The sequence below is a fragment of the Lissotriton vulgaris genome, chromosome 5 (genome assembly GCF_964263255.1).
Source record: "Lissotriton vulgaris chromosome 5, aLisVul1.2, whole genome shotgun sequence".
NCBI lineage: Eukaryota > Metazoa > Chordata > Amphibia > Caudata > Salamandridae > Lissotriton > Lissotriton vulgaris.
This window is the reverse complement of record NC_141693.1, coordinates 756,936,224-756,953,758: the sequence shown is the minus strand read 5'-3', so window position 1 is coordinate 756,953,758 and position 17,535 is coordinate 756,936,224. Positions and strand designations below refer to the sequence as shown.

At 41.5% G+C, this 17,535-nt stretch overlaps 1 protein-coding gene across 6 annotated transcripts in view; it reads left to right on the top strand.

Annotated features, from left to right (window-relative positions):
• PHC2 (polyhomeotic homolog 2) overlaps window positions 1-17,535 on the top strand; it is a 690,492-nt gene that overhangs the window by 519,801 nt on the left and 153,156 nt on the right. For all 6 annotated transcript variants that reach the window (XM_086922215.1, XM_086922217.1, XM_086922216.1 and 3 more), the window contains 2 exons: window positions 3,683-4,140; window positions 7,658-7,832. In XM_086922215.1, the coding sequence (XP_086778341.1) occupies window positions 3,683-4,140; window positions 7,658-7,832 (633 nt within the window). The remainder of the gene's footprint in view (window positions 1-3,682; window positions 4,141-7,657; window positions 7,833-17,535) is intronic.

Genomic DNA, 17,535 nt, shown 5'->3' with positions numbered 1-17,535 from the left:
ACTGCTATGACCTAAAAAAATAAAAAATCCTTCACACATTTAACCCTCCCCTATCCTTTTCAATCAGAATAACAGACTAACATGTTCACTTCTCAAATTCCATATTCCACTATACTAACTCACCACTAATCCTTTTGAGTTCCAGAGTAGAGTGCTACTCGCCAATAATGCGTTTCAAAACACCATCAGGGTTACAAGTGCTATGTAAATGAAAACCTTTTTCCCTTTTCTACCCCTCCCCAACCCTCCTCAATCCAAATAACAGACTAACCTATCGACCATTCAAATCACTTCATATTTCACTATATTAATTTTCAACACAAATCCTTTATGGGTTCCGGAGTAGCGTGCTACTCGCCAGAAAAGCGATTCAACACCCATCAGGGGTAACAGGTGCTCTATGAATGCAAACCTTTTTTCCCCTTCTATCCCTCCACTATCCTTCTCACTCCGAATAACTGACTAATATCCACCGCTCAAATGACTTTCATATATCACCATACTAATTCACCACTAATCCTTTATGGGTCCCCGGAGTAGCGTGCTTCAACACTTCATCAGGGGTAACGAGCGCTATATAAATAGAAACCTTTTTTCCTCTTCTATCCTTCTGAATCCAAATAACTGACTGACCTATCCACCACTTGAAATGTACTTGCATGTTTCACTATACTAATTCAACATTAATCCTCTATGGTCCCGGAGTAGCGTGCTACTCGCCGAAAAAAGCGATTCGACGCCTCGTCAGTGGTAGTAAGCGCTATACAAATGCAACTTTAATACAATAAAATATTCGAAGAACTCCATATTGATTTTTTAAACATTAACTATTTCGTTAGGCAATGAGATTAATAGTAGAACACTTGTGTTAGGCTACCATGGAAACTTTGTCACGTACATGCAGTTTATCAGGCTGTTGACAAATAGTGGAGATCCTTCAATAATTTATCAGGATGCCAGCATAATAAAAAATATATTTTTTATTTTATCCGATGGAGGAGAGGTATCCAGGTGGGACATGAGTTTCCCAACTGAAAATAAGCATTGGAAAAGCCAATAGGTCTTGCCTATGTGAGATCTACTAGCTTTGCCAGTGTCTTTTTAGCCATGTTGTAAAGCAGCATGTCTAAAAGTTATAACAAAAAAAAGTTATGTGCGTTTTTCTTTTTAACTTCCCACGCATGGCGGTGTTTTTAGATAATTTTTATAGCATGTTTTTTTAATAACTTAATCATGTTGCTCTACAAAATGGCTAAGAGACTATGGCAAAAAGCCATAGCTCTCAAATAGGTGAGACCTTTTAGTTTTGCCAGTGCTTGTTTTCTAATTCCCTGCAGCATGATGTCCTGCTAAAGGCCCTATTTGGGAGAGAGGTCGGTACACCAGTCTTTATCACACCTAAAGCTCAAATGTTTTTTTTTCCACTTTCATCAGAGAATCATTCAGTCACAGTCGAAGAATAAAAACTATTTAGGTTTGGCTTAGACTCATTCTCATTAGCCTGATGTAAGGTAAAAAAGAAAACATAAAAAATATAGATTTAGAAATCAGAAGAGGAGCTTTGAGTAAACCATTCTCCTTCCTTTGGTCTGTTCAGTTGTCAATCGCAATTTTCTTCCACTCACTGCAGCATAGAGTAGAGTCAATGCATTCCAGCCACTGGCTCTCTGGCACTGTGCATGATAACTATTTCCCTGCTCTTATGTACACATTCACTCATAGAACTGCATTTCAGGGCTGGTGGACCAATGCTTTTCCGGTGCTTTTTTATTTCCATTCTTTAGCCTTTATGTATTTTAGTCATTCGCCAGTGTTTAAATTAAGTTTTCAGGTGCCATTAAGACAATGGTACCTTTTGCTTGCACCAATAAGAATCGTATCTTCCTACGATGCACATTAAAAGTATAAAGGGATTCTATGCTTACTCTAAATATACCTGCCTTCTATGAAAGACCCATATGTTCTAATAAAACGATATGGCTTTTTTTTTTTAATTGAATTTTAAATTTGTATTAAAAAACATGTCCACCATGTTTAACAAGCGTCCTTTTTGCCTTTCTAATACAGATAAATGTACGCAAATGTGTAAGGTTGTCTGCAGGGAGCGAAAACACAAAAGGGTAATCTGTTATCCTAGATAGCAGACACTTGATGCCAAAGACAGGTTTCTAGTTTTTATTTCTATCTCATGGCTTCCGGGAAGCTCTGTCAGGGCCGGACTGGCTCTAGTGGGCACCGGGCATTTCCCCGGTGGACCAGAGGGGTGGGAGCGGTTTTGTTACTGGGGGTCGGTTTTGCAGCAGTTCTGCAATATCGGCCCCCTGAAACAAAAGCGGGAGCGGTGATTCTCACTGCTGCTCAGCTCACATTTGCACAAAAAGTCTTCTTCAGAAGCATAGCAGTTGGTGGATGAGTCGGCATCTTGTCTGGCTAGCAAAAGAGTAGTTTCCATAAAAAAATAAACTGTGATCTTTGCCTTCCCAAAGCCACAAGGCTCCTTTGGGAGACAGGCAGCTTATTCCACACCCTGTGGTCCAGGCGGGATTGGGGGTTGGGGATGAAAGCCACATCCTGTTGAGAGAGTAAATGGTGCGACCATTGCTATCCCAGAATACTCACCAGAGAATATGGACACAGAGTTTACCCCCACCCAAAAAAACGGTGACAGAAAGGGAACATGAGCGTGGAAATTTGTTCATCCCAAAGGCGTTAGACCAGGCTTTTGTTTACACACACACACAAAGGAATTTCCAGATTAACGCAAGGTTTAGACTTGTACAGTTTAATCTCAAACTACTGTTACCCAAAAGTAGAATAACAATCCATGGTCCGGGATGTAGCTATTGGTTGTATAATGGTTGACCGATGAGAAGGCACACCTCAAACTGGTAAGAGAAGATGAAAATCTTAGGGAAGATCTACTAGACTGCCACAGTGATGACCAAGGCCTCCTATATCACCAGACCAACTTCAGCCCTGAATACAACAGTAGAATTATTCTCTAATGTTGCTGGCCAAATGGGCACAACAGTCAAAACCAACACTGTGCCATATTGAATCCGGTCAATTGCAACAACTTCACTGGGATGTTGATGGGATTTTGAGCTATGCCATATCACCAGAACAATGGCACATCCTACCATCAAGTGCTGCTTGCATGTCTGGAAGTTCACTTTTGTAGTACCAGTGATAGCCAGTTGCACCTTTTTGTATGTAGTTTTGTTTATTTTTACTTTGTTGTTGGGTTCAGTGTTCAGCCATGTGTGGAAACAGTTCTGAGTGTGGTGTGAACCTAATAACGCCCAAAAGAAAAAAAACATTGGAAGGGAAAAGCCTGAAGAAAATGTGAAATCATACGTCATAGTTTCATACGTGGAGGCAGGCAGAGCTTACTGATTCCTCTGGATAGCTGGCTCAGATTAAGGAAGAGGACACTTGGCTGTGGCAAGGGTTTTTCTCCTTAAGTCTGTGCCCTCAGCACAGTGTAGGTAGATGGTAAAAAACTGTTTGATGCATAGGAATTGCAAGTCCATGTTTGAAGGGAAACATGTAACTATACTTGTTGAACAGAAACGATATAATATTTGAGTATATGTTCAGTGGAGAAAGACGTGCCACTGTTAAGATAATTCCTCTGACATAGTGTCTGAATGTCCTCTATTCTTTTCATGTTTCTCTGCAGCCTACACCAACCTTCAGTCTCACCATCTCCTGCAGCAGCAGAAGCAAATCCAACATCAGTTTGTGATACAACAACAGATTCAGCCACGGCCTGCCTCTCAGCTCCTGCAGACCAGCGCCCCATCGCAGCAGCCATCACAGGCCCAGAGTCTGGTCATGCCATCAGTTACCCTGGCCACGTCCATCCAGTCCCATCATGCCCCTCTCTCCTCTACAGCCACATTGCAGCATCCACCGCCTCAGTTCCACCTCTGTAGTGCCCAGAAGCAGGGTACCATTCACCAAGTGCCACCTTCTCCTCATCCTGCAACAGGCCTTCAACCGATGGTACTGGCAGCGTCACAGGGGCACGAGACAGGGACTCTGAATGGGCATGCAGCTTGCCTGAACCATACTGCACAGCGAAAGTTTCCTCAGGCCTCAGCTGTTATCCTGCAGATCCAGCCTGCGCCTGCAGCGGTGAGTTCCTAACTCTGCATTTACGGTACTGCAACTGTTACTTACTTTATTGTAGCCACTATATTGGAATCCACCAGTGACATCCAAGTCCAATCAGCTAAGTTTTACATAGAACGGGTGGGTGCAAAAATGTATGCAAGCCTTCATCTGCAAGCTGATCAAACGTGCCATGATAAAATCTATTGCTGGACAAATCAAATATACTCTGATAAGCATTATTCTGCTAAGCAATTACTTAGCACATTCATGAGTAACACATAGCTAATTGTCATTTCATGGCATAAGTTGCCTGTTCATTCTTGGCATCAAACGCATAAGGTATATAATTGCAATCTAACTAGTTTGATTTTGTTGTCTGTTGCATTTAACTAATGTGCCCCAATGTATCCGTGTTGGTTTTATCTGTACATGCTTCGGTTTTCCTTTTTCAACACATTTGGCTCTTCATGTGAGGAAGTTGGTTAAATATGGTCCTGAAGTGCATATAAATGACACTATCAGCCATCTGTACGTGTAGACCTAGCCGTTACCTACAACAAATTCTGATTTTAGCCTAACACTAACCCAATGCCAGCCTTGAAATGTGGTGCTGATCTGAAAATGAACATTTACTCTTTTAACAGACGCTCAACTGACCACTAACTCAGACACATAAACCTACACCAAATGTAAAACTTGTGCCTAAGCAAAGACCATAGTTATGCCCCTAAACCACAAGAAATAACCTTGCAAGTTACATATAGTCGTTCAAATACAGTTTGCAAAAGACTTGGATAATAATGTCCGCATTAACATTCTATTTGCAAATGTTTTCAATTTCTGTGAAAAAGAACTGCCATGTTTTAAACACAAATATTTTAAAAGTCCACCAGCTCTATATTCGAGTCTTAGTTTGTAAATCATGCCAGTATACTGGTGGGAACGCCATACAAGGGTGCTCCTTTGGTAGCTGCTAGACGTATCCTTATAGACGAGGGGGTGTCTCTATGAGTGACCCAGATTACTTATAACAACAAATAAATCTATTGGGCTCCTGCAAGACAAGTACCCCTGTGAGGTCTGTTGCGTTCTTCCTTCAGGAAGTTTTAGATTGAATTATCGGATACAGCAAGATAACATTTAACTGCAATAGGCCCTAAATTACATGTTAGTCTAGAGGTGCAACCTGCTGATTGCTAGAGGAGCACATACTAGTCAAAACACAAAATAACAAGTGTATGAAAAGCTATGAACTAGGTAAGGCCTTTGTGAAATCATAAACAACCAGGAAGCCATGAAGGAATCGCCACACATGTAGAATAATGAACGAGCCCAGCTGCCATGCAAAGCAATGGGTATTAATGCTCACAGTAAGTCATGAGGTAGGACAGTCAGAAACAGATAGCTAGTGCATAAGGTAGTATGACACAAAGCAGTCCAGACAAAGAACATTAGAGCTGGAACTCCACTCGTAAGCAAGCTGTTGGGCAGTCAAGATGCACTGGAAGCAACAAGTGCAGGTGGTGAACATGGCCATTTACAGAGCACCCAGCACTAGGTTTGTCAGAAGCTTTTTTTGGGCCTGGGTCCCAAATGCCTTGCAAAGACCCTCTCTGGTTTCATGGTAGTATTATTGTCTCAACAGTTCTGGCCTGGAGGAAAGGTCTTAAGATACTGGAGAACTCTACACCATTCACAAGGGGTAGCCCATTTGAGGCAAACTGAACTTTCTCTTAGCAGATGACCGCTGGAGAAAATTCACTTCCTGGGTATCAGAACAATCGACCATGTGCTAGAAGACAATCGATTAAAGACCTTTGCCGAGATGCAGGAGACTTACAAACTCCCCCATCGCTGATTTGGGACTATCAGACCGTGCAACATTACTTGAGAGGTTCCCTATTGCCCCATCTTCCCAATATATCTGTTTCTACAATCTTTCAATGCATCTGCAAATAGGGAACATTCAAAGGAGTAGTATTGGCTATTTACAAACTGCTCAATGATCACTCTCACTCGACCTCCTACAGAGCACTAAGGTCCTGGTGGTCAACTCACTTGCGCTCAGATTACGAGGAAGATGATTGGTTCGACCTCTTGAGAGATCCCCATAAGACCCTTAGGGAGGTACGCCTGAAACTGAGCTATTACAAGATCCTCCACAGATGGCACTATCCACCCCTCCCACACACCTACCCAAAGATTAGCCACAACCAGGATGCTGTCTGGTGCCTCATGCTGAAGGTGCAACGACCCAAGTAGTGATGTAGTTCATATCTTGTGGGAATGCCACAGCTTGTCATACTACTGGAGATCCGCCTGGGACAAGATTAAGACCGTCCTAGAATTCACAGGTCAATTAGGCAGGTATGCAGGACTACTACATGAACCCGGCATATAGCCCATCTCACACATCAGACACTCTGATGCTTTTCAACAGTATTAGTGGTGGCCAAGATATGTATACTGCGACAGTGGAGAACTAACCTTCACCCTACAGTACAGACAGGGACCTACAACACGGTAGAGTATGAATGGGGGATTTATCGTTTAAATTATCAAATGGAGTAATTTGATGCAACAATAGTCAGGGTCTCCACAGAAACCACAGACTGAATGCTCATCCCTGTACACCCCAAAGCTGATTCGTGCATAGCCACTGACACTGGTCCAGCCCAACTGGGAGGTTCAGGATTTGCTGGCAAGAGCGATACAATGGACACATGCTGGAGAACCAATGGACCGCAATGCGCTACAAACCGGCAGTATTGGACTGGGATATGTATCTCTTGCTTTTTGGGCATAAACCTGTTCAGGGTACATAATTCAGGCCTAATATCTTCTAACTGTGGGAGAACGAGACACCTTCCCACACCTTTTTGCACTACAGAGGGTGCTACCCACAGGGGAGAGACAAGGCAATGGGGTCAGGGGACCTATGGTGCACATTACACCTATATGCCAAGGTACGACACAGGTCTTTAAGAGAGAACTAAGCCAACGTATATAGGTAGTTCTAGAGCAGCCAACAACCGGAGGAAATCATATAAAAGCTTGCAAAGGAATTTGTGTACATCAGAAACACTCTGGGAATCCTAGACTAGCCACAAATCCTAAATACGACAGAGAAGTGGGCAAACATATGAAGTCAAGAACAGCATACACCTCACAGAAAGTCATGTAATATGTACACAAGTATGGGAAGATGGACAGATTAGTCACCAGATAAATCCAGAGATAAAACAGAAAATGCTATTGGTGAAGTTGAAGTTAAAAACATTTATAGAGCGCACTGACACCGAGCGGTTTCATGGCGCTATGTTCAGATATTGACACAGAGAGGGGAAGGGAAAAAGAGGGAAGAGGGCCAGTAATTACGAAGGGAAAGCTAAAAGAAAGAGATGAGTTTTGAGGGCTTTGGTGGACGTCAGGAGGCAATTGTAAATAAGGGAGTTGACATAAATTATATGAATTGAATACCATTATGCCTGACTTCAGTGAGGGCACTTTCAACCTTATATTTTTCTCTTCTACTCAGCCGCAGTCCCACCTACAAGAGAACACAAGGAAGGATCCTACTTTGGGAGAAAAGAATCTCACTGAAAACCTATCTGCACAAAGTCTCACATTGCATCCCCAGTCATCCACAGTACCAACATCCTTACCCCCTGCTGAGTCTGAATTCACAGGCTGCAACAGGCCTTCCATGCATGGTAAGGCAAATCGACATCATAATCTGTTCATTGAACTATTAGTTTGTGCTTCTCTGGCTTTTGTTGGAAAGGACTTGTCTACACAGAGTCCATGAGAAGACCTCTGCCAGTTCTTATTTGTCCACAAGTGTGTGGTTAATGCATAGACTTGCGTGCTTTGCAGAGCGGCTGAAATGTTCCATACGACGTAAGTTCATGATGTGGAATTTCTATTTATCTCAACTTTTTTAAAGCAGCTCAGGCCAATAAAAACGCCCTTGAAGATGCGCAGTATTAACACCTTTGACGCTCATGACGAGCTCAGCTCGTCATGAGGTACAACCCCTTACACTCATGACGAGCTGAGCTCGTCATGAACAATGGGGAAACCAAAAGCTCAGCACAGGAGGAAAATAACACCAGCATTGATGGTGTTAATGCTTTTTCGCTGCAGAAGATAATGCCTAAACAGCTTTGACAAGAAGCTGGTGGTCCATCAGGATATTGTATATAATATTTCTCTGTGTCGTATTGTCATGGCCTGAATGATTAAGTAACTCGGTTATAGAGCTGTTCACTTGAAAAGGCAACGATGGGAGGTGAGTTGTAGTCACGGGTTTTGCTAATGACTGGGTACTTTTCTGACCATTCCTTCCTCTAATATAAATTTCCTCTAATTTTCTGGTAAGAGTAATGTTAATACTCATAGCCCCAGGAATGTGCAGCTGTTAGAGGTAAAAATATGTATATATATATATACAAATGTTATTTCTGGACAAATTGTGTTCTTTGATAAAAGTGAGAAGCTACTTAATGTATATGTTTTTATCCTTTTGAATATGATGGAGCGCGCAGGTCACCCGACTATTTTATTACCAAATATGCACACTTGGGCCCATCATTTATATTTCACACTTATTTAATCGGGTAACCTACACTCTGCTACCAATAACCCTGTTCCTTTCTATATATTTCCAATGTACCTGACTTGCCAATCCTCGTCACAGGTACCTAAGATCACAATGGATCAAGGAGCTAGCTGAAAAGATAAGCAGTCATCACAATACAATATCAATTAAAAAAAATGTTGCACTCTTTATAATAACCACAGACTCAGGAAGTTTGGAAAACCTTTATCTAATCATCATCGTCATCATATGTCATGAGCATAAGATTAACACAGATAAGACTATCTATAACTAGAATTAGAAATAACGTATAGCTATGAATAAGGCAGAGAATACTAATCATTTAGAAATCGGAAAATAAAGGGAAGATGAAAATAAGGAACATGCTAATTTAGATCAACAGACTTTCACAACTTCACTAAAGGTGGGTCAAAAAAAGGGAACATGCTAAATCAAAGTAGACTTTTGTAATTCACTAACTGTTAAAAGGAAATGAAACTTCTGCAATTTGATTTATCCAGATTTTGCTTATTCACTATAGGGAGGGTAAGATTGGAACATAAACTATAAAATAATGATTTAGCATTTGGCTAAAGGTAGGTAGAAAAGTGGAACATGCTAATAGACAAATAATACATGAAAATCTCATTTATAAAGGGACAGGGGAGAAAAAGGAACGTATGCAATTATGCTTTGCAATAGTCGAGAATTAGAAATGCAAATATAGATAAGCAATCACCCACACAGACTTTATATTCACCTAGGATAGAGTGAAGACTAACCCTGGCCACGGGTCAGTTGGAAAAGACAGGAAAGGACCCTCAGGGACTTAGGTGCCAGTAGGCGAGCAGGTACAGCTCATGGACAGTCAGGACAGGATAACCCCAGAAATTGGATCAGGACCGGGTTCACCAAAGGGTACGACCAACACCCGCAGCTTCGGTTGCAAAGCCTGCGCTACTCCCTCTCTGCAAGGAATCTGCCAATAACCCCGATTGAGTTCTCGAACCTCCAGGCAAAGTGCTTTGCCAGCACTTTAAGTCTGCATAAACCGCAAATGGGTTTCTCGAACCTTCCAACAGAGTGCTTCGCAGCTCTCTGAGTTCAGTCACCTATAGAGTGCATTGGGTCAGTGACGGGTCAGCTATTCAGACAAGTCGGACAAATTCTCTAGCTAAACCTACGCTAGTTATACTGTTTTTCGGGTCAGTGTACCACCCCCCAATTTTGCAAGTGTAAGGATCCCCAATTTTGATTGGACAAAGGAGGAGGTTAGGTCATCACACCACCTAAAATTTAGACTTTCTCGTGCTCCTTATTTGAATTTTCTACCCGCCTCTCAAATTTTACTTTCCCATGACTTATCTTTTCACATAACAATGGTAAATGCAATTTTCATATACAATTATTACAAATGTAGTACAGTTCGGCTTCTTCGACTAGGTGAGAAGGCTTTCTCCCAGGCTTATCTTGGCTTGGGTTGCCATCTGGCTTCCGTCCAAAGGTCATTTCTGTGGAGACTCGTAGATCTCGCGCAGACTCAGATTCAAACAAGATCACGTTAGAACAGGCCAAGTTTTCGAAGTGTTACATGAAATGGAAAAGAACAGTTTTAGTACATTGGAATAAATGATTTCACTGTATACCATGAGTTGCTATATTATTCCCATTACTTTATAATAACTAAAGCATTAAGTATTAGGCAGAACAGACAGCTTTGCGAAAGCGGCAATGCAAGCTCGGAGCATGTGAGAACACAAAGCGGCCATGTCAGCTGTATTGCGCATGAGCAAACACTTTCCCACCAGAACTGCGAGCAAGTCACATCACATGGGTATGACCGACGCATGCGCAGTCTAAATTCCGGCGTAGCAGCAACCATTTTAATGGCAAGCGTATTAGGTTTAGTAAACACATAGGCAAGCGTCACTGGGACACCCTGTGTAGTGTAAAAATGTGCAATATTTGTAAACATGAACATGTTGATTTAGTTTATTAACATTATTTGAGGTTCTTGATACAAGCAAGTCGCTTAACATGCGAATCCTTGCTCCATCAATCCCCTCTTTGATGATATTTCCAATCATCAATATTAATGGAACCAGATGCCAACTTTTCACATTTCACCCGTTTCAATCTCTTCAAATTTTCTATTCAGCTTTTTCTCTGCATCTTTATTAGGATGAGAATGTTTCATCTTTTTATATATTGTATTATTCAATTCTTCTAGTTCGAGTTCTTCAACATTTCGTTTCACTCCTCTCTTATTCACAGCATTCTTCTTTTTGTGTTTTCAACATTTACAGCAAATTATTATGATGAGCACAAATAAGCCTATTCCCGCTATTGGCATCAGTATTTTACTCACACAACTTTTACCTAGATTAGAAAAACAATTACCTACAGAGGAGAGACCATCAGTTAGTCTCTTCCAGGCACTATCAACCTCCAGTGGTTTGAGCTCTTTTTCCAAATTAGTAATGTTTCTCACGTATTTCTTAATTCCAACACTTTTATCTGTAATATAGTTGCAACAATGTTGCGCTTTCAACATTCTACAGACTTCGCTCTCTTTTGCCAATAAAGTGTCAAGAGCAAGTCGATTTTGTAAAACCATAGATCTGATCGCAACAATTTCGGTATTAACCATTAGGAAACCTCCAGCAGTGTCAGTTGATAACCGATCTACTACTGTAGACAATTTGCAAATTCTGTGTGTATTCAGAGCCACTCCCACTGTAGGTATCATTGCACTAAACATATCTCCTATTATTTCTCCTACACTTTCTCTTTTACTACGTATTAATCCATTAGTGTTTTCAGTGCTTCCAGTGATATTCCCCATATGGTATATCTTTGGGAAGACGATACCAAAATAACAACTTCCGTACCAATAGGCGGGCAATTTGAAGTAAGCCTTGTTCCCACATATATAATAAATTCCAGGAAACACAGGCTCTGACCCATCTTTGAAACCCCAACTTCCAATTACCTTGTAATTGTGTTCGCATTCACTGGAACCAAACCAATGAATATGTTATTATAGTAACTAGTCTTTTCTCTGTGAAGACAAAGTTTCCCTTTCTTTTCGAAATCCAGCAACTATGCAGCATTAGCTCCACCATTTGAGGTGCTCTCTATATTTTCAGCCCACTTGGTAATTTTCTGATTTTTGTCCTTTGCTTTCTTTTGGAAACTCTCTCTTCTTTTCGCTACCATATTTAGAAACATTTTTTCTTGTTCGTGTAATATACAGGTCAAGTTATTTCTGTGTGCATCATCTATACTGATCTTACCTATAGTTAGAAAATATTCACTCATGTATTTTGCTACGTCCCTAGTAGTATGTACAGGATTCAGATTTCTTCGCACAGGAAGTTCAGAAAATATCACATCTGAGTTAGAGTAATAATACTGTAAAGGTCCTTTTTTATAGAATAAACTAGCTAAAATACTACAGGAAATTCCATATGTTAGTGGCAAGTGATGGTAGGTCACACCCTCAGCTACTGAAGTAGGTAGCTTCATACAGACGTAACAGTCTTCTATTTCCATTGCTTCTACATAATGTACTAAAAGGTTTGCAAATACATTTAAATTAGTTTTGTTCTTGATTCTATGATAATGTAGTCCTTCCTCATCTGGTGTATCTAAGTCCATTCTAGTTTGTTTAAGGCTAACTGCTTTCTCTAGTGTATCTACTCTTTGTGGTGCGTATTCTGTTTGTAGCTCTTCTGTGTCCTTTGTCACTGGTTTAGTAGGGTACAAATTAGTATCTTTACTCATCATGTAAGGAATAGTTATTGTTAGTCCTATCCATAATATCAGTACTAATGCTATACTACACAAACCTACTTTGCAGCATGTTTTGCAACAATTTCGTCTTGATCTTCCATTCACAGAGGAATCAGACATTTTGGCTCAAAAGAAGCTTCAACCCCTCTTTGTAACGTTACACAGGTTGCTTACACAGGGTAACTTTCAGGTTGGTTTCACTTCTTCCTCAGTCTGGTCAGCAATCAATTCTTCATCACTTTCGTCGCTTATGTCAAGGTTTTCAAAGTCTTCCAACACCAGATAAGTCCATTCAGGACTCTGATACTTGTTGTTTAGTCTTTTTATTCGGGCACTTCTTCTTTTAGGCTTTGTTCCAGACTGGTCAGGTTTACTGGAGTCTTGATTTTCTTGCTCAAGTTCTTCGTCGATAGTTTTTATTCTTAGTCTCAGTCTTTTGACAAATCTCGGTACTTTTATCTCCTTTCTTGAATCTCTTAACTGGCCCTGTGCTTTGGCCCTCTTCAAAGGCTCTTTTATTTTCACTCAGTAGTGGCACATCTACTTCAGTGTCTTCTTCCTTCTCTGTCTGACTAGTTCCAGGTCTTATTTCAGTTTCTTCTGCCTGGTTACTAAACTGGCCTTGTTCAGGTATTTGCTGGATTTGGCTTTGTTTTGTTTCAATTTCTTCTTCCTGAACACATTTATCTAGTTCTATCTCATCTTGTTCAAGCACTTCGAACTTTTGATTTTCTTCCGCTTGAACTTCCGCCCTAATTTCTATCTGTCCCTTTTCAGGCTCAGGAGTTCTTGGAGGTGTATCGATAACCTGCTCTGTCCCTACCTTGCCTTCCTCATCATCAGATTTGATTTGGATTTCGATGATCTGATTATCTTCTTCTATTCCTGTCTCGTCCTCTCTATCCCACTCTCTATCTAAGTAGGTTTGTCTTCTGGTTCTTATTGGATCGACAGTCAGATCGATTACTGGGACCCAATCATCTTGACTGGAGCTCGGTTGTTCTTCTTCAGCTACTTCAGGACCAACTTCAGGAGACCCTTCAGCTGCACAACCTTCAGCCTCAGTTTCATCTGGTTCAGTCACTTTTTTCGTATGACTGGCATGAATCCACCGTGGCACACCTGCACACTTCACCGTTGTTGTGGTAACCAGAATCACCTGTCTTCGTTTTCCCCACTTCGGTGCAAGGCAGCTCTTCCGAGTATGTTTCTTTATTACAACCCAATCACCTGGGTTCAAGTCATGGGCTGGAGTTGCTGGTCTAGCGACGGCGTCTTCCCCAATCTGGTGAGAGATAGAACGCACTTGGTCACCCAGTTGCTTGCAGTACTCTAGCACCAAATCATCAGATATGTTCATCAGTTTGTGTCCTGGCACCCATGCTTGCTGCATTGCTCTTCCCATCAGAATCTCATGGGGACTCAGGCCTGTCTTCCGGTCTGGAATACTTCTAAGTCCCATCAAGACAAGGGGCAAAGCGTCAGGCCATTCCATTTGAGTAGATTCACACATTTTTCCCAATCTTGACTTGATAGTGCCATTCAGTTGTTCTACCACTCCAGAAGCCTCTGGGCGATATGCACAGTGTAGTTTTTGTGTAATTTTGAATGCTTCACAGATTTGTCTTATTATTTCGCTATGGAAATGTTTACCTCTGTCTGATTCAATTGTGACTGGAAAACCGTACCTTGGTATCAATTCCCTCAGTAACAATTTAACTACAGTGATGCTATCGTTTCTGCATGCAGGATAAGCTTCTACCCATTTTGAAAATAGGCAGACAATGACGAGGACGTACTTCATTCCTCGACGGGGGGGTAACGGAATAAAGTCAATTTGTAATCTTATGAAAGGACCTTCTGCTTTTCCAATTGTACCTGGTAAAACTACTGTTTTCTTTCCGGGATTGAATTGCTGACATACTAAGCACCTCTGGCAGAGTGCCTCTGCTATGTTTCTCAATTTCGAATTGAACCATATCTGTCTAAAGACACGAATCATTGCGTCTCTTCCTAAATGTGTATCTCCATGTATCAATCTAGCCATAGGAGCAAGCAAGCAGTCTGGCAACACAGGCATATCATCAAGGTAAACAATGACACCATCCTCATTCCTTCTCCGACAACCAAATTTTTTCCACCTTTCCTTTTCCTTTGGTTCTGTTGCATTCTGCAAATCTCTTAGTTCTTCCCATGTTTTTATTTCATCAAACACCATAAGTTGGCAGCTGTTTCCGCCTACCCCCATCTTTGTATTGATTGCTATTTTGTATTTGGCACAATGTTGGGCCAGTTGGTCAGCACATCGATTACCTGCTGTCACTTTGTCACCGCCAGATTTGTGAGCAGCACACTTGACCACTGCCAATTCTTTTGGTAACTGGATTGCTTCCAGTAATTCTTGCACGCAATTTCCATTTCTGATAGGAGTACCTGAAGAAGTCAGGAACTCTCTTTGCAGCCACATTTGGCCAAAGGCATGCATAACCCCATAACCATACTGGCTATCAGTGTATATGGTTATTTTCATGTTCCTCCCAAATTTACAGGCTTTTGCCAATGCAACCAATTCGGCTACTGGTGCAGACTTGATTCCATACAAATAGGATGCTACCACTGGACCTCTTAAAGCGCATACTGCATAAGCAGCACTTAAGCCTCCATCCTCATGTCTCGGGCATGAGCCGTCTATAAACAGCTCGTAATCTTCATCATTTAGGGGCACTCCCTTTATATCTGGGCGTGGCAGTCGGATCAAAGCAGTCCTGCTCAACTTCTCCCTTCACTCCTGCTGTGAGTGAATTTGGTAGGAGGGTAGCTGGATTCAAGATATTACATCGGACAATGGTTACATTTCCTGCACCTACAAGAATTCTCTCATACTTAGTCAGCTGACTAGGTGTGAGGTACTGAGTTTTGGTTCTGGTCAACAAGATTACAACTGCATGTGGAACATACACAGTTACAGGATGTCCCATAATAATGGATTCACTCTGTTCAAGACTCAAGAAAGTTGCAGCTACTGCTTTCAGACTTCCAGGTAATCCAGCAGCCACTGGATCTAAAGTAGAGGAAAAATACGCTACAGGTCGTCTTGTTAAACCATGACTTTGGGTCAGGACTGAAAGTGCACAATTGTCTCATGTGTCACAAAACAGTGCAAACTCTTTTGAGTAATCAGGCATTCCTAATGCGGGAGCTGTACACAGACATTCTTGTAATTTTATAAAAGCTGTCATGCTTTCATCAGCCCACTCCACTGGGTCTTTTGATCCTTTCTTTGTTAATTTTATTAATGGTCTTGCTAGGACTGCAAATCCCACAATCCACTGCCTACAGTATCCTACAACTCCAAGAAACATTCTGATTTCTTTCTGGGTATTGGGCAGTTGCATGTTTCGAATTATCCTAATTCTTTCTGTGGTAACCTTCCTGATACCTTTCTCTATCTGGTGCCCCGGATATTTCACTGAAGAGGTACAGAACTGTAGTTTATCTGGTGACACTTTATGTCCCCCTTCACCTAAATGGTTCAATAAGGCAATGGTGTCAACAACAGTCTTTCCTGCTTTTAGACGCCACCAAGAGGTCGTCTATGTATTGCACCAGGACTGATTATCTAGGCAATACCAAGGATTCAAGGCATTTTTTCAGAATTTGATTGAAAATCGAAGGACTCTCTGTGTACCCCTGAGGGACACGATTCCAGACGTAAACATGACTGTCGAATTCAAATGAGAAAAGAAATTTGCTGTCTGGATGCAATGAATTGAAAAGAATGCATGGCATAGGTTGATGACCGTAAACCATCCAGCATTCCATGGTATTTGGTACAAGATCACTGCAGGGTTCGGCACAATAGGACAGCAAGGAACAACAATTTTATTTACCTTGCGCAGGTCCTGTACTACCCTGTACTTGCCACTTGGTTTCTTTATTTCAATTATAGGTGAATTACAAGAACTGCTCAATACCTCCTGTAGGATGTCTGCTTCCAGTAATCTTTTTATTTCAATAGCAACCCCTGCTTTCACTTCTGCACTCATTTTATACTGTTTAGTATTCGGGTAAACTGCATCTTCTTTTATGGAAATTTGAATTGGGTCAACATTTGCCATTAATCCTACATCTTTTCGAGTAAAATCCCATACTTCTGGTTTCACTGTCTGTTGGAGTTCTTCCTGTAAGTCTTGTATTGTTAGTCTTTTAATTTCTGAGTCAGGTCTTATTAGCATTAATTTGTAAATTCCGTCTTCATCTGGGGTCTGAATTTCAACGCCATTTGGTGTGCAAAAGATGGTGCAGTTCATTTTGCACAGCAAATCTCGCCCTACCTAGTAAGTTCACAGGACTTGAATCACAAACAACGAATCTACGCCTCTCTTTGAAATTCCCTATTTTAATTTCCATGGGTTATGTGACTGGGGTACTAATTAATTTATTAGAAACGCCCTCTACTTGGATCGCTTCTCCCGAGAGGGGTAGGTTTGGAACGTCTGGTGTTCTCACAGTAGAACAGGTAGCACCAGTGTCCAACAGAAAGGTGACGTCATTTCCTTCAACCTTTCCTTCAATGTATGGCCCTGACTGGTCCACCGGCAAGGAGGCGCCAAGCACGCACTCCTCGTCCTCCCCCCTCAGGCACCGTCAGTAAGGTTCATCACAGAGGAATGTATCATTTAACAGAAATTGCGAAGTTGCTGCATTTCTATCCTCTCTTCCTTCCCAAACCTCTGCTTCCTCACCCTGTTGTGCTTTGCTCCTATAGTTTGGCCTAGGTGCACGGGGCAACTGATTCTGTTTTACCTGTTGCCGTGTCTTCCGTGGTCCGTCATTCTGCGCCTGTGGATATAAATAATTAATTAGCACATTATCATTCTGCACAGCCTTACACTCGTCCCTCCAGTGCTCTATCTTTCCGCACACATGGCAGGGGAACTTCTTCCTGGCCTCCTCTCTGCTAATTTTCACTCTTGGTTTTCCTCCACCCCCAGGGTTCTGATTCTGAGTATTCGTCATTT